The sequence below is a fragment of the Octodon degus genome, unplaced genomic scaffold, assembly GCF_000260255.1.
Source record: "Octodon degus isolate 3935 unplaced genomic scaffold, OctDeg1.0 scaffold00188, whole genome shotgun sequence".
NCBI classification, from domain to species: Eukaryota; Metazoa; Chordata; class Mammalia; order Rodentia; family Octodontidae; genus Octodon; species Octodon degus.
In genome coordinates, this window is record NW_004524764.1 from 5,197,140 (window position 1) to 5,215,917 (window position 18,778).

General features: G+C 39.6%; 1 protein-coding gene across 1 annotated transcript in view; it reads right to left on the reverse strand.

The window, feature by feature from the left end:
- Positions 1–17,376, reverse strand: part of Hmcn1 (hemicentin 1) — a 474,287-nt gene extending 456,911 nt beyond the window's left edge. The window contains exon 1 of the mRNA XM_023704108.1: positions 16,855–17,376. Within this exon, the coding sequence (XP_023559876.1) occupies positions 16,855–17,122 (268 nt within the window). The 5' untranslated portion in view covers positions 17,123–17,376. The remainder of the gene's footprint in view (positions 1–16,854) is intronic.
- Between the last annotated feature and the right edge of the window lie 1,402 nt (positions 17,377–18,778).

Sequence of the window (18,778 nt, forward strand, 5' to 3'; positions counted from 1 at the left end):
ATACAAAATAGTTAGGATAGATATACAGCTACTTTCTCTTAATTCAATGAGAAGAAAGATTTGTAGTAATAGTGTTTGGACAGATATCATGTCTGCATCTTGTACTATGAATAACCAATACAAAGACAACAATATGCAATGTAATAAGTATTGTAACCATTCTACTGACCTGTTTTGAAACTGTCTCATTGCTATTTGTTTCTCAATAAAATTAATTTTAAAAACGTGACTTCATCATTACATATACTCCTTTTGTATATTGCTGGATTGGTTTATTAATATTCCTTGGGGTATTTTTCATTTAGGTTTATAAAAGAAGTTGACCTTTTTTGTAGTATACTTACCAGATATTTGGCTCCAAAGTTATGCTAACCTCATATGCTAGCCTTTTTTTCTATTGCCAAGAAGGACTTTTGTAAAATTATGATTAGTTTGTCTTAAATGCATCATAATTCCTTCCTGAGAAATCATCTAAGAAAACAGATCTAAGGCAAATACATAAACAGCACCGCTTAACATTACAGATGATGCCAATTTATATGTTGTTATTCTACCTGTTCCATCACAGTTTTAGGAGGGCAGAAGTTTAGTTTCATGACTATATTCCTCAGAGCTTCATCTAGAAGATTCCCTGGCATGCAGTGGGCCCTTGGTAAATGCCATATTGAAAAAATATGGTTATGTGTTTTATATGTCTGGAAGATCAGAGTAACTGTTTCACAAGCATTTTTCTCTTTATTAATTTATTGTCAATTGTTCTATTAGTTTCAAAATAAGATATTAAAAATTTCACATAATTTTGGTTTTGTAAATTTCCCCGTGGACTCTGGTCACTTTTTGTGTGCCAGGACAAGTTGGTAGGAAGATAAAGACTGAGTTGTTTCATCTTCTAGCGAATTGTTTGTCATTACCTAAATGTATCTGTAGTATTTTTTTGCTTCTTCACTTGATGTTAATGCTGTTCAAATTTGGTTGAAATTTCTCAATTTTTTTTCCTTTTCTCAAGCTCTTTAATAAAGAGAAAAATGCTTGCAAAACATAGTTACTCTGATCTTCTAGACATATATAAGACACACGACCATATTTTTTCAATAAGGCATTTGCCAAGGGTTCACTGCATGCCAGGGAATCTTCTAGATGAAGCTCTGAGGAATATAGTCATGAAACTAAACTTCTGCCCTCCTAAAAGTGTGATGGAACAAGTAGAGTAGCAACATATAAATTGGCATCATCTATAATGTTAAGCTGTGCTGTTATACCAAAAGCATAATAAAGCAGGTTAATAGGGTGGCCGTGTGGGAAACAATCTTAGGTTCAGGAAAGGCTGCTCAGAGAGGTGATCTTGAGCCAGGAGCCATACAAAATGATGATAGAGGCCATGCAGAGATCCAGAAAGGCAGAGGGCAGCAGCTCTGGAGGAAGTATGTGTCTGGCAAGTAGAAAACAACAGAGGCCATTGTGTGAAAAGTGACATGAATAAGGACCTCAGAAAGGAGACCTGGGCATCTGCCTCTCGGTTTCAAAGGATTCTTCTGGCAGCTCAGGGAGAACAACAGGGAGATCAGTTATGGTGGCTCCAGCTGGAGGAGCCCAGAAAAGGGCAGGTGACACATCATGGATGGACAAGAAAATGATCTGCATTCTCCATCAGAGAGCTTATTCTTCCCTCACTAACTTTACCCACCAAAGGCCTAATGACAATGAAGTAGCATTTAGTGAATGCCTATCTCACCAAGTCTTTTACAAACAGAGTCTCACTGAAACCTGGTCATTTTCTTGTGGCAGAAATCTGAAGTGGGGGGCTGAGAGATGTGGGGGCTGGATGAAATCACCATGGGCTAGTCTTTACACACTGGAGATCAGCAAGTGTTACAAAGAGAGCCATTGGTGCAACATTTATCAGCAAGCCACTGTTATTTCATATTATCTTATTTTGACATTAAGAAACTGAAGCTTTAAGGAGAGTCACATGGAGAGAAAACATTCTCTCAGGCTTTCACAGAGAGCAAATTGGTCAAGCAATGGCCGTGACTCATCCACATGGCTGACACTGACAAAAGATCTACAAACTGCAGTGCAGGGTTGCAGGATAAATCCTGAGGGGATTTGACTGACCTTCTCAGATACAAAAGTTACATTTCTTGTTATATAGGTCTTGCTTTACCTTAGTCTTAACCATCCAGCAGAAAAGTATAATAACAAGGTATGAAAAGTAAAGCCATATTAATATGCTGAGCTATAAAGAGCTCAAGTCAACAACTTCTGACATTACCAGTTCTATGGATAACCCACTACTATTATGGACTATGGGACTATATTGGACTATTTTGCTGAATTCACACATCTACAATATTTAAATAGCAATGGAATACCCGCCTCTGACAAAACTAATCAAAAAAATGATACAAATGAAGGACCATTTTGTATCTGTATATACTAAATAGTTAGGATAGATATACAGCTACTTTCTCTTAATTCAACGAGAAGAAAGATTTGTTCTAATAGTGTTTGTGGACAGAATATCATGTCTGCATCTTGTACTATGAATAACCATTACAAAGACAGCAATATGCAATGTATTAATTATTGAAACTGTCCTATTAATCCGTTTTGAAACTGTCTCATTGCTATTTGTTTCTCAATAAAATTTAAAAATAAATAAATACATTTAAAAAAAGAAAAGAAAGAAACTGAGGCTTTAAAAGTCAAGCATCCTGCCCAGTTAGAGTTGAATCTTTCCTTTATAACTCTTCTTGAGTCTTATTTTTTCCTAAATGTCTTACAGGAATTTTCTCTCCTAATCTTACCACCCCTGTATAAAGGAAATACAACTACTTAATGACAGGAAACTAAGATGTTGAGAAGTTGATAACTTAATAATAATCACTGACTCAAGTGTTATGCCATTCTAATGCTAACAATAAGCTTAATAGAGGATTTGATTTATTGTGACAAAATAAAATTTGGTAAATGAAAACCACTATTAATTTTAATTATAAAATAGAATAAAAAAGAATGAATTTATTAAAGACAGTATAATAACTTCTATGAGAGATTCACTAATAAAAAGAATGACACTTTCTTGATATTTCAGAAAATTTTTTTAGAACAGGTGAAATTGAAGGAAGTCTTTTGATGATCAAGGGGACAGTGTCCCGCACATAGGGGACATTCCACTTTAGGGTGTGGCTGGGGACAATACTTCAAGTATGAGGATCTCATCCAGGGAGTAGTGAGAAGGAACACGTCTGTGCCAGGAGGACCCTCTCGGGAATATGAAACAATAGAAAGGAGGCTTTCTGTGTGCTTCTGTGAGGTGCTTTGAAGTGAAATAATGAGGTAAACAAAAAGCAAAATAAATTTCATTTTGAATCTCCAAAGTTTATATTCCAGTTAGCACCACATAGATTTAGAATGTGTTTTCTGCTGCTTAGTGAAATAATGACTTGACTTACTTGGCTTAAAATATGCGCATATGTCATTATCTAGTACACATATATTAGCATGTCACCCATCTGTCCACACCCCCATCATGAAGGCATCCCATTTAGTCAGCCTCTCCTGTCACAGCCTGGCAGGAGCAGCTAATGGTTGCCCCAAAGCATTTTCAGAGGCAGTGTGCTTTCCAGCCTGAGAACTTCAAGGATCTCCTCCCACCTGCTGTAAAATAGTGTTCAAAGGAAACTTCTCAGAGTTGTGGTGCTTGGAAAAATGACTCCAATTAGTGGGTTTGAGGTATCCAAGAAAGAAACCTAGCACTACACAAAGGCAAAATGTTTGGAACCCACACGTCATTCCCAGAATTCTTTGTGCCAATGTAATTTTCTCCATTTCAAGACTAAATATCCCAACATAACCCAAAAATAATAAGTAGTAGGTTTATTAAATATCATGTTTTGAAAATAAAAATCATTAAATTTTTCTATTGAAAATTATTTCAAGGATGTTAGTCACACTGCAAACATGATGAATGCTTCTCTCTATAGCTGAAATCTCCGTTCCTACCCAAAAGGGGATCAAAGCTTAGAGTCCATGACACTCCCAGATGCAAACACTTTTACCAGAAATTTACTATACAAACCGAGTTTCTCTTGTGAAAGATTTAGAGTTTAGGTTAAAGCTAATTGCCAAGTGATCCGCTATAAGTTTATTTGTGTCCTCCAGAAATTGCTGCATTGAAATTCTATCCCCTGGCACCTCAGAATGCGACCTTCTTTGGAAACAGGGTCACTGCAGATGTAATTAGTTCAAATGAGGTCATACTAACGTATGGTGGGCTGCCAATCCAGCATAAGCAGTGTCTTCACAAGAAAAGGAAATTTGACCCAGCACACAGGATGGCTTGTGAAGAGGGAGGCAGAGACCAGTGTGATACATCTACAAGCTAAGAAGAGGGGAAATTGCCGGCAAACCGCAAAAGCTGGGGGACAGCTTGCAACAGACTCTCAGACTTCAGAAGAAAACCCTGCCAAACCTTGACTTTGAGCTTTTGGCCTCCAGAAATTGGACAACAGATTTCTGTTGTTTTAAGGTGCACTGTTTGTCTTACTTTGTTGCGGCAGTCCCCAAAAACTGTGATGCCTTGGCCCAGCGTTCCTAGGTGTACCGCCCCTCCTGGTCTCACACTTTCATCTAAACAAAATAGTAATAGTTTTGGAGAAAGCTACCTCAGAAATGTTGTACATTTTGGAAGTTCATGCAATATAATTCTCACAATGAAAAATAAAGCTCTAACATTCAGGAATTTTTGTAAGACTAAAAGAAAACCAAGAATATAAGGTGTCTAACTCAGTGCCTGGTTCATAGTGGTGACTCAAATGAATAAAGAAATAAAATCTCTGCTTCTAAACCTGCATCAGTGAAACATATGAGATGTGGCATTTTGTCACATGTCTCCCTCAGGCCTGTTGCACTCAGCTGCAGGCTCCAATTCTAGGATCTGAACTTATACTTGAGCCTCAAACTTTTCAACCTGTAGATCCCACCCATGTGAACCAGCCACCCCCCTGTTCTCATCCTCTGTTTCCTCTCTCCTGCCCTGTCCTCTCACTACCCTATTCCCTCACAAACTGTGGGAATCCTCACACTCCCCTTCCCCAGGAACCCTTCCTAAGCCTCTCACTTCAGCTGAACCAAGATTCCGCCCCTGCAGGTCTCCTCAGTGAGGTCTTCACAGACTCTACTGCCCCAGATATCTCAAAGTCATAAGGAAAACCAGCATTATAGTCACCTTGAGCACATCATTTTCCTACCTAAAGAGAAAATAACCTGTCATAGTAAGGCACACACCACCTGTGAAACCCTCTAACCCTCTTTAGGATTAACTATCTCCTAAAGATTATTAAATAGCTCTTATTTTTAATTAATACAGTATATATCTGCAGGACGTAATTATTACATTCATCATGGGGAGCTGGTACAGGTACATAACCCATCTTCATTCTTTTTACTTCCCCTTTTTCCCTCTCCCTGTCTTCCCTTCTTCTCTCCCTCCATCTAATTTTTATTATATAAAGATTTGTTGCCAGCTTCACCTCTTCCTGACCAACCTAGAATCTTTTATTATCTGGTTATTCAAACATTCATGTTCAACTCTGAAGCTTCAAGTTCCTTGATTTCAATCTTACCTCTTCATTCTTCTTTAACTTCTTTTTGTACCAAGTATTTTATAATCAGTCACTTCAGCCATAATCTCAATTTCCTTGTCATCGTCTTTTATATGCAGAAGTTTTAATTCCTGTCAATATAATCCATCCATCTTCAACCTTGTGATCTGCCACTCCTAGCAATATCCTTCTCAACCATATCCTATTTCTTAAATCATACTGGCTTAGCCAAATTCCAGCTCTGGCTTAGCCAAATGCCAGCTCTGGATCAAGCCAGCAGTCAACCTCAGCCCAGGTTGCCAAGGACTTCTGGAGAAAATTACAGTTAGGCTAGTTTTAGGCATCATAAGTCCAACTTCTAAACCACTTGTCCTGGGACGCTTTCTACTTGTCCCATAGACAGCCTTTTCCTCCAAAACTCTTTCATCTAATAACCCTCTTTTCTATTAGGAAAGACTGCAGACAGGAAGCCACACCCTGTATCCCTCCAATACTCTGTCTACACCTATGCCTGTCCACGATCTTCTTTGCTTCTCTCCTTTGCTACTGAACCAAAGGTTTTCTCTTTCCAACAACCAATTTTCTTTTGTATACCATCATCTCTTGCTTTGTCTAAGTCCTGGCTCCACAAACAACTTTGTCCCTCTTGGGCATTTTCAGATTTTTCTACTTTACTGACTCTTTTCTAACAGTAACTAAACACTCTTTCCTTCTTTCCACCTTAAAATTTTTATATTTCTCAATTCTAAATCCCAATAAGTAGCATTTGAGGAGGATATGTCAGGTGCAAAAGATTGTGCTAAATCTTGGGTGTCCATTATTATAGTTGAGCCTCATAGTAACCTTAGAGGGTAGATAATGTTATTCCTAGTTTACTGAAACTAAAACACAAGGAAGTTACGACAAGACAGCAAGTAACTAGTAAAGTTTGAGTGAGACTTCCAACCCAGGTTGCTCTCACCTACTATGTTATGTTTCATGAGAGAACCATATTAAGCTCACTCATGTTAACTGCTTTATCCATTGTTCAGATTTTCAGCTCTACAATTCCAATGAAGTTGGGGGTTGTTTGTTTGCTTATAATCTTAACACTAGCCTTTACTTTCACTCATCTTATAAATGACATTAAGTCTCATAATGACAACTTACTTAAAACAAATAACTTTTTAGATTTCCAAACACTGCTCATTACTATTTTTCTACACTCTCCAGACCCTTTACAAAGCTCCTTTTTCTTGTCTCTTAAACGTTTATAGTTCTCTCCATAGTTCTGTCCTCTCTCTTTTCTCAGCCTACTTGCTCTTCTTGGATGATCTAATGTATTCCAGTTATTTATTCCATTATGCCATCTATATAAGTTTCAAGTGGACAGAACAGCTACTTGGCACTGCTTAACTAACAATGACATTTGGAAATGCTGAGGACAGATACCTGGAGACAGACAGGCCACCCAAACAGACCCATGCAAGGAAGCATTTACTTTCATAAACTTACCATCAATGACTGGGATCTGGCTCTCACACTTGCAAACTCAGAAACTTATATATGATGCTGTCAGCATACTTTAAACAATAGAGAATGACATATACAATTGGTGTGCCAAAATAGGAGTTCCCGGTGAGGACTATAACTGTCTGGTGCATGTGATGGATGTGTCTCACCAGTGCCTTCTCTCTCCATACGGAAGGCACATGAGGTGAAATTATCAGAAAGTGCTCATTGAGTACACAACCACAACAAGGACAGTTAATTATTTGATGCTAATATATAATGACATCATTACATATTTTTGAGGATAAACAGCCCATCACCACAGTGGAATCTTGCAGATGGATTCACATGTAGAATAAATTTAACACTTTGTATCCTAGTTAGAATTTGGTTGCACACAACTCACGTTTATTTTTTGACTCCCTTTTACATTCTGTTGTTGTTTATTTTGAACAAGTTAATATATAAGAAACTTATTATTAATACTCACTAACCTAGGAATAACACGGACTCTTAAAGCAAATTTTATATATCTCTTTTCAGGCTGGGGATATAGCTCAGCAACTTAAGCGCCTGCCTGGCAAGCACCAGGTCCTGAGTTTGATCCCCAGTACCACAAAAAAAAAAAAAAACTTGTATGCATTTCTTTTCTTCTAGTGCATAACAATCCATATTTTAACCTGCAGAAACTGATCATATTTTTCCCATATTCTCAGGACCAAATCGAGTCCACTGGACTTTCTTCATAGCTCAGAACTCTATCCTCTTCTCTTTATGCCCAGATCACCACTGTATTTCCACTCTAAACTGATGAGGAATTTCAGATTTCATCTCTCAAGACTTCCTGCTCCAGTTGAGGCAAGAGATAAGAGCTCTAAAATTAAAACTCAGTCATGTCATTCTTTGCTTGTAATCCTTCCAGACTCCTAATGGCTTTCAGAGAGAAATACAAACTCCTTCATGTTTTGATTAAGCTGCTTTTATTCATGATTTCCTGTAGATTTTCAGACCAGGACATTTTTTTTTCCAGAAAGCATTTGGTGACCATCATTCTCTTGAATTCAGGGTCAAGCGCACTGCTCTGGGCTCAGGTAATAGCCTGTACTTCTTTCCACTGCAAAGTGCTCTATGGTTCATTCCTGCCTTGCTCCACCTTCCTCCTCACAGGCTTCATTTCTTAAAAGCTCACTGTTTTTGAATCAAGGGCCCCTAGAATAATCCCTGGCAAATGTAAGAAATTTGTCATTGACTTCAGAGTGAGTGAATGAGTGAATAAATAAATGAATGTATGAATGAAATGCCTTATCCTTGGATGTTATAGTCCTTCTGTTCTCCCAGTTGTAAGGCAGGGTCTGGGACAGAAGAGAACACCATACCAAGGAATATGCTTCTCACTCAGGTAATTAGAATGAACTGGTTTCAACTGTCCTTTGCCCGTGGGTTGGTTAATAGCCAAGTCATCATATAGAGTTTTTAAATTTAAGCTTCATTTTATGATATAAACATTATATTACTTTCCTTGATAACTGACCTCCTTCTTTCAATCTTTATACACAAATGTGAAATATGAAATAAGCTAGAGGTTAACAATGAGCTTAAGTTAACACTCATCCCATAGTACTTCTAAAGGACTTTCACATGTTAACCATGACAATATCACCAAGGAGAGAGGATGTTATACCTCCTACTTTACAAGAGTCCATTTAAAATTTTCCTGTTCTCCGTAGATATGGAGACAACAAAACCGAAGGTGAAAATTTCTGTAGATCTGAGTGGATTCACCTATGCTGTGGATAGTGCCCCATGGAAGTTAGTTTAGTTGTCATCACACTGTTTTAATCAGTCTGGATAAAAATGAAAAGTAGACTGACTTCCATGACACAACTGAAACATTTTAGGCAACAAAGAAATACTCCCAATCGCCTGTTTAGGCAACCATTCAAGAACTACCAGAGAATTGGCATTATGATACTTCTGAGCTTTTTTATACCAACTTAGATTATAACCAAGCACATAATCATCAAGCTATATTAATACCAAAAGACTTAATTAGCAAACTACTATGTTTCAGGTTTCCTTCTTCTGATTGTTGTGGTTTAAAAAGTAAATTCACAGATCTAACAGGCAAGATTAAATCACTCAGAGGAATCATTAGTTCTTGTCTCCAGCATTCATTAATTCATTCACTCAGCCAGTAAAGAAACATCCCAAGGGTCTCCTGTGTGCTGGCCCCATAAAATATATGAAGCAATCCCTGCCCCTGGAGCCCGATGTCTATTCAAGGAGAAAAGTGAGTCTAATTATCAAGGTCATCAAGTATGAGTATTTTCTGTTTTAGCAGAGACTAATCATAGGTAAAGCCAAATTCTGCTTCATCAACAATGAACAACTGTTCTTCAATATAACCAAAAATAAACAACAAAAAAATTCTTGCATTTTTGAGGGAGTCATAGAGGATTCTGTTAAGTGGGAAACATCCCCAACAAATTTAAAATATTTAATTTACCAAAATTTAGTCTTCCTTCTTGTGAGATAGTTTTATTATACCTACCAAAGCATCTCTATAAATCCTCAGAAAATATCTAGTGACATAAGACTCAGCTAAAATATTTTATCAGCCTGAGATATAAAAGTTATCTCTACTCAACCAAAATCTCTCTCAAATTTTAGTGTGTTTCTTTTATTTATTTTCTCTTGGCTCTAACAGTCTAATTTTTTCCCTCATAAAAATCCTCTTCTCTGTAGAATGTTAGGGCCAAAGGGAAACTAATCTTCTTGGTTGTTTCCTAGATATACTGAACAGAAATAATTTTCAAAATTCAAAGTTTAGTTCATAGAAATGTGTATAAGTTGTCAAGATCTACATGGGCAATGCAATTTCAAGTGATTTAGCGGATCCTCAGAAGCATCTTGATAATATTTTTAATTTTTTAAAAAAAGTCCTGGAATGTTTTCTTTTTCTTTTTTTTTTTTTTTTGTGGAACCGGGGATTGAACTCAGATCCTTGTGTTTGCCAGTCAAGCACTTATCCTACTGAGCCATCTCCCCGGCCCCAATGTTTTCTTAATACTGTGTAGACCCTGGAAAACCATACAGTCACTTAGGAGTCACTGAGGGCTTCATTTTATTAAATAAAACTGTTAAACATGAAGACACAGAAGGCCAAAATTTGGTATTTTTATCACTCAAGTCTTTGCTGCATTCAATTTCTTTAAAGTCACTTACCTTTTATAATACTATGACAAATCACAGACTGCGATAGTTACTTACCAGTGCACTAACTTCGTAAGTGGAGAAACCATGATCTAGCAAGGCTGAAAGATTTGCTTACATGACAAGGACAGGGGAAAGCAAGTATACATATTCTACTGTAATTGGATGTTCTTTCTCCTATATTACATTTACATTTTGAAAAATATTGCTTGAATAATTTTTCAAAACTGGATTCAATTTTAGCCACAAAAGTAAAGCAATAAATAAATTAATTAAATAAATAAAGCAACTATCCCAACAGCTGCACACGATATCATAGTTACAAGGGTTTTCAATTTCTCTCCTCCCGTTCTCTTGCATTCTCTTCAAATAGGCTTTCATTACCATCTCGTCACTGAAAATACCCTCACTGAGTCATTGATGGCTTTCATACTGTGAAATGGGTTAATCAATGCTTATCAAGATAACCTCCTTCCTCTGACTGACTAGTCCTTCTTTGAAATATCATCTTGTCTTATCCTCTGGGCTATTACACTCTCCTTCAATTTCTGGCTTCAATTTCTCTGGGTACCTCACCAGTTCATCCTCTTGCTTCTGATCACTGAACACTGCAATGTTCCACAGACAGAGCTGTGTCCTCAGGCCTTCTCTCTTCTCCACTCATAGTCCTTCCCTTTACAGTCATCTCTCCTACTGGTCCTCAACACAGTTCTACATCCACATGTGAGGATTTCAATTTACAGCTCTCCTTCATAGCTCTCTCCTTGAACTATAATTTCAGGTACCCAAGTGCCTTCTTCCATATCCACTTGGATATCTCAAACTTAAACCTAATTTTTTAAAAAAGCCTCTTCCTCTCACCCTCTCTTTTTTTTCTTGTTTTTCTTTTTTTTCCCATAATTTTATTGATAAACAAATAGCAATGAGACAGTTTCAAATCAAATTGGTAGGACAGTTTCAATAATTAACACATTGTATACATTCCTCCCAGTGGTTAATTGCTGTACAACATGTGGACATGATATCCTATCTACAAACACCATTAGAACAAATCACTCTATTCATTAAGAGAATGTAACTATATATCTATCCTAACCACTTTGAATACACAGATACCAAATGGACATTCATCTGTATACCCTTTTTTTGTTAAGTTCTGTTATTTGAATATTATAGGTGTGTGAACTCAGCAAAATAATCTAAAAGAGTTCAGTAGTCCATAATAGTATTGGGTCTTCCACTTCACTGGCAATGTCAGAAATTGTTAACCTGAGTCCCGTACAGCTCAATAAAACAGCATGGCTTTACTTCTTATATTTCATTTTTATACTTTTCTGCTGGGTGGTTAAGACCAAGGTAAAGCAGGACCTATGCAACAAGAGTTGTAGCTTTTGGATCTGATAAGGTCAGTGAAATCCCCTCAGGATTTATTCTGAGATCCTGTACCTCAGATTGTTTGTCAGTGTTAGCCATGTGGATGAGTCACGGCCATTGCTTGGCCAATGTGCTCTCTGTGAAAGCCTGAGAGAATGTTTTCTCTCCATCCTCTCACCCTCTCTTGAATCTGCTCTTCATTTATTCTTCTCCATCTCAGGAAATGGTCCTGATGTACTTCTGTTCACTCAGTTCCAATCCTCAGTGCCTATCATGACTTCTCAAATCTGTATGGCTTCCTCTTCAGTACTACACAAACTCCTGGAATTTCCCAAAACAACTTCCAGCAATTTCCTTCAAAATGTGCCATCATCTTCTGCCTGAATTGTTCCATATTTTTCTGTTCTTCCTGCACCTGCCCTTGTTCCACTTCTGGCTACTCTTCAAGGATAGAAAAATTCTATGTAGATTATGAGTCAGATCATGCCACCACTCTGCTCAAAACTCTAAGATGGCTCCCATCTCACTCGCTGTCAAAGCCAAAGTCAGAACGATGTATGGGCCCCAGCCTAAGCTGACCTGTCAGACCTCTGATCTCATCTCCTAACTTCATCACTGACTGTGTTGCAGATGCTGTTGCCATGATGTTGTTCATTAATTGTCCACCTGCTTGTAACAATATTTCCTCAGAACCTCAATGTTCTCTCCCTCACTTCCTTCAGGTCTTTATTTAAATGAGTCCATTTGGGGGGAGGGTCTTCCCCACCTACCATATATAAAATTCCAACATCTCAAGTCTACTTCAAACTTCCCATACTTTTTGTTTTCTCCATAGCAATTATCACTATCAATAATATCATGTATTGTTGGGGACGTTGTTTGTTATTTGTTCGATCAGTTGCATGTGTCCCTCTCTCCCACAGAATGTAAGCCCTGTGAATTCAGGACATTCTCTTTTATTCCCTTTTGTATCCTCCATCAATTCATGAAACACAATAGGAGGATCGGTAGATGAATGAATGCAGATTGGCTTTAGGAAGAAGAAAGTGGAAACATAATCATGAAAGAAAGAATTTTTTTCTATGAAACAATTCATTAACACACTGCCCCTTTCTCTCCTGCCTCTGATCCCTGTGCTACAGAGAGGAGAAACAAGAGAGGGAGTGACAAAAGGAGTTGCAGTAAAAGTAGACCCTGAGCCCTCCCTAAAGCTGTGTTCCGAGGAAGAAAGAAATATGTTTTAAATGCTATAAAGGGCACAGAAAACTTAATAAGTAAGAATTCAACAGATTGATTAAAACATGTTAATGAGAATTGAGGAAACTGGAATTCATATATTGCTCGTAGGAACATGAAAAAAATGCAGCTGCTTTGGGCAACAGTTTGGCAAGTACTCAAACAATTAAGCACAGTAACCAGCAGTTCCACACCAGGTGTACATCCAAGAGAAATACAAACATGTCCACACAGAATCTTGTGCATTAATATTTATAACAGCATTGTCTATAATAGGTGGGAAACAACTCAAATATCCACCATGAGCTAATAGATAAAAAATGGAAAATTATACAATGGAATATTATTTGGCCATAAACCGGAGTCAAGATCCAGGCATGGTGGTGCATGCTAGCACTCAGGAAGTTCAAGTCCAAACTGGGCTAATGAGTTCAAGGCCAGCCTGAACTAGATAGCAGGATCCTGCCTCACAAAAGCTAAATAAATTCATGAGTAAAGTACTGATGTGTCATAACCTTAAGAAAAGTAAAGAAGGTAGGCACAAAAACTCTCATATGATATGAATGCACTCACATGAAGGTGAACAGGAAAATCTAAAGACAGAAAAGCAGAGGAGCTATTGCTTAGGGCTGGCCAGGGATGGTGGGGAGATAGGAAACCAACAATCAAGGATCCCAGATTTCTTTTCTTTTTCTTCTTTTTTTAATCATTTATATATTTATTTATTTATTTATTTACTCGGTACAGGGTCTCACTACGCAGCTTGGGCTCATAGGGATCCTCCTGTCTCAGCCTCCCCAGCGCTGTGATCACAGGCATGCACCACTATGCCTGATTTCGGTGACCGGCTCAGTGCGCAGCCGGCACAGCATGTAGTAATAGGGATCAAACCCGAGTTCTTGTGCTTGCCAGGCAAGCACTTAGACTACCAAGCTATCTCTCTGGCCCCAGATTCATTTTTGAGGTGATGAAAATGTTTTAAACTTCACTGTAATAACAGCAATGCCTCTCCATGAATATTGTATATTTTCAATGAATTCATTATACAGCAAAGGAATTACATGTCAATGAAATAGTTGCAGATTAATACATTAAATGTGACTGTGGAAGTTGAAAACCATGTTAATCACAGCGAACATCAAAAGCTGGGCATCTGTGACACATGCCTGCCATCCCAGAATGTTGGGAGGCTAAAGCAGAGGAATCACAAGTGTGAGTCTATCTTAGAGACTTTGTGAAACCTTATTTTCAAAGAAAAAATAAAAATCACTGGCTTTTCCATCCCTAATCCCCAGCTGTCTCTGGAACCCCTTCCCCAACATACCGCTAGTGTTGCTAGCGCTCTACCACTGCTTTCTTACAAGCACTTTCTGCTTTTATCACCTCACTGTCAGTGTGTTACACTGTCCTTCTCTCATTCTTGCCATGTATTTTCAGTGTACCCCCACCCACAAACACATACCTTGCCCCCAACTATAAGGTGAGGCTCAAAAACAGTCATCTTCAATCAAAAGATTTACATGATATTCCAGAACTTTTCTTTTATCAAGCTAAATGTATAATAAATGTCAATTTTAAATCACTGATATAACATTCAATTCTACTCATCACTTATTTCCATGTCAGATTTTATCACCCAACAGTACAGATGTGTTAGGGACTATGAAAAACAACCTTATGTAAAACAGAGGATTGCAAAATATCATAATCAGAAATGACCTTAGACACATTCAAATACTATTCTCTCATAATGGAGGAAACTGAGTTTTAAAAACACAAGCTGATTTCTCTAATGTCATTCAGTAAAACAGCCACACCCCACCCAAGGCCCTTCCTGTCATTCCAACCTAATCCAGTACCAGAGAACCAATACACACATCCACAAACTGACAATAGGAGAAAATATCATACAAAGATGATGATACAATCTATTCAAGTGAATTCTAAGTCAAAGATTCATAATATGTTTAACTTGTTACTTATCCATCTTCAAAAGTAGTTTAAATAGAATAGGTAACATAAATACTTGGTCACTCCTCTCAACTTTGAAATACAATAGAAATAGTCAATAATCAATGGAAATAGAATCAATCATGTATTGCATTTTATATATAATTATATTTTATAATTATAAACCAATATTAATTAGTTAATGATTCGCTCATACAATTTAATTCACAAAACCTCTAGTTTATTAGTCAACTCTTATTAGCATGCCTAATTTCCCCCCTTTGAACATAATTGCTAAATCCTAGGAAAGCCAATAAGAGCAGTGTGCAAACCTTTCTGTTGGATAACTGAGAGACAGCACCCCATAGGACAGCTCATTAGAATAATTTTACATAACATTTCAAAATATTAGGATAGCCCAATTTCAGTGTTATTACTTAAGGCAAATTTTTTATTTTGTGTCTTGTGACATATTTTTGTGAAAGAATTTTTGGGAGACAAGCAAACTGTGGTGTTAATTATGAGAGGACTGTTTTCATTTAGTATTTTAGCCAACTTCGGATGCATCCCTATAGAAGAAATACACTTAGGTTCTTCCTAGTTTAACAAAAGCCTTAAATTACAATGCAGTTGGCATCTTGACAGTTTATAAACTGGAGAATCATAACAAATGAAATGTCTTACTAAGACAGCAAGCACAGGAAATAGCTAACCAATCCTTTATTGATCTATAAAGACATTTCATGTATAATCAGTGTAGAAATTACTAAGATATGTTTAAATCCCAGAAAAGTAGAATAGGCTATTATTTTCATTATTTGAAGCACATGAAAATGACAGAAATTTCTATTCCCTTCTAAATTTCTGCCAGTGTCATCTTTTTAAATAACTGAAACATACCACATTTAAAACTTAGCAATAATTTGAACTGGGGCATGCTTGCCAAAAGCACAAGGAAAGAATTTGAGATTCTCAACATCACGGTCTTGTGGTGAAGAGGTTGTGTCAAACTCTTCTGGTGAAGAGAGAATTTCAAAAGCAGGAAAAATGTGGGAGAACAGTGGGGGAGGACTTTTTAAGGAATCACTGCTGTATTTCTTCAACTGGACAGCAACTTGCGCTAATGAAACTCAGGTGGACGTCAGACAGTAAGCCCCAGGGCTTCCCCTGTAATGCTACCCACAGGGACTACAATGAGGGCTTCTAGGAGCCTCACAGAGAGGTGCTACTTTACAGAGAAACTGAAAAAGCTAAATAGGATCAGGTTGCAGGGCAGCAGCTGAAACCCATAGCTCGAGGGCACAGAATAAAGTTGTGCTGCTTCAGCTACCTCTGAAGAACACAGACATACCAAGTTACATTCACTTCTCTGCATGAGCCATGGACATTATGTTTACACCCATCCATGAATCTAACCAATGAAGACCTGCTGCAAACGTGAACACATTCCATGAAATGAATGGCTTCTTTTTATTTCTTCAGCTCCTCTAGCAGTTACTACTTACAGGCTTTCTTCTGTGTCACACAAAGTTTTTCCCCTTGCCTGAGGGTCATCCTTGCCGTGTGCTTTCAACCTGAATTTATTCTGCCCATCCAGTTAGCCTTGCTGCAAAACCCTACAGCCAAAGTCTGCCTTGGCAATTAAACATCCTTTAGTTCTACAAGACAAGCCAGTCGACTCTGATTTTGATGTTTGTTGCTGACGACTCTTGATTCTTGTGTTTCCGAGTCCAAATTTTCAGGTTTGGGCACACGGTTCAAGTTTCCTAAATACCTACTCCGTGGCGGAGACGTGGAGCTATCAGAGAAGGTATCCATCAGAAAGCAAACCCAGAAGCCGGCAGACACTGCTTTGTGGCAAGCGTCTTAAAAGGCATGTTTTTAAAATGTGTTTGAAACTTCCAGACAGTAAGACAATTTCACAGCAAAAGAAATACTACATTCACGGATCACAGCAAGTACAAAGAATAAACGTTTCTCTTACCTGGATCGTGGAAAGGCACCAAAGCAAAGTTGTAAAGAGGTCTCTTGGGTCTTTTCAAAGACGTCTCCAAAATTTTGGAAGCCCCTTCAATAACCTGAACCAAATCGTCATACATGGAGCCAGTCACATCAAACACAAAAGCCAGGGTGGAAGCCCCCTCGGGGATTTCCTCAGCCCTGACCTCCGACTGGGGGCTGGCATCTTGAGCTAGGGAAGAATAAAGAAAGGCAAACACGCATACTGTGCGGGCAACGTCCCAGGAAATCATTTTTCTTTTCTTTTTGCTTTTCCCCCCCGCGCGCCTAAGCACAGTGCAGAATCCTCCTCATCAGAGGACAGAGGATCTCCTGTCCGAGTTACTCATCAGACTCTTGCAGTCTCCCAGCCAGAGAAAAGTTTGAGGCTGCGAGTGGGTCACCGGCGCCGAGCCCGACTGCCCCCAGCGGTGGCGCTGGCCGGGGCAGCGAGGCGGCAGCTTTTGTCCGGGCGCGGCTCCGTCCGGTCCGCGGCGTGGGGCGCAGCGCGCGAGCGGGGTCCATGCCCCGGGGCCGCTCCCAGCCAGTCCGCGCCGCTCTGCCGCCGCGCCCGCAGCTCCCGACTTCCCTCCGCGGCGGCTCGCGCTCGCTGCTGGCCTCGCGTCCTGATTGGCCGGCCGCCGCCCCCTCCTCTCACCCCACCACCTTCCCCTCCGCGGGTTCTAAGATCCCTCCGGTGCCCGGGATCGCGGGCTGCGGGCTGAGCGCCGCTCCCACCCGCCCTGCCCATCCCACCGAGCCCCCTGCAAAATAAACAATGGGTTTCAAGAATGTGTGGCAAGGATCCAGGCTGAGGGACACCGCGCTAACGAGCACAAAGGGAATTCTATTTTTCCAATGTGTTCGACTCCGTTCCACACACTTCTTTCTTAATTCCCACCCCGCCCCCCCCCCAGAAGCCCAGACGCCCCAGCCCGCCGCCCAGTTTCAGCCAGGAGGGGAGCTGGAAAACTCAAGCTCTGGGCTTCAGCCTTGCAAGCAGGGTATTCTTTGATCTCCTGGGGGAGTACGGGGGCTGAGAGAGGGGCTGGAGAGAGCTGGAGCTGCGGGGAGCAGAAGAGGTAGGTGAGGGAGACCAAGACACAGTAGATCTTGGGTCACCAGCCAGGCTTGCTGGCGCACACCTGTAATCCCTTCACTCTGGGAGCCTTAGGCAAGAGGACGAGGTCCGAGCCCACCCTGCCATAGGAGAGCCAGAGGGATGCCCGGGGAAGGAAGCTGGATGTTGATACCGGACAGGAAGGTTGAGGGGGTGGGTGATGCACAAAGAAAGAAAGAATGAGACCATTGAATTCATGGTAAGAGAAATTTGTATTTCATTATCAAGATTTGCGTTTACTGTGCATTTTGAGCCACCCAGAAAGCACAGGGAGGCCGAAGGATACCTGCATTCCACATGTCCTCCCACTGACCAACCATGCTCCGGGTCGCCCCCAAAACGCCATCACAAAAGTGTTTGCCTCTATGGCATTTTCTTGCCAATAAATAAGGAGACCTCACCCTGGAAAACATTACGATATTTTTCCGTGTTGTAATTATCATATACATTCTAGTACTAATAACAGATGTGAGAGAATAAGCAAAGAAAGTCAGCCACGAACTCAAGACTGCATTTTAACAGCAGCCTGTCTGTTTCCCAGGAAAGGAGCTACCGTGGGGTTCCAAGCACGTGGAGGGGCGGACATCTTGAGCTGCGTTTAAGTGTGCAGCAGACCACACATCCACCGGGCGTAGAGCCTACGGAAGGGCCAGCTTCCCTGGACCTTTTATCCTCTGCAACTGTCTTCTCTGTCAGATGCAGCGGCTGTGGGGCCAGACTTTATGATACCTATAACTCATGTCACTAAGAGGAAGCACACGAGCCATCTGAGTTGAGTGGGAATAAGAGA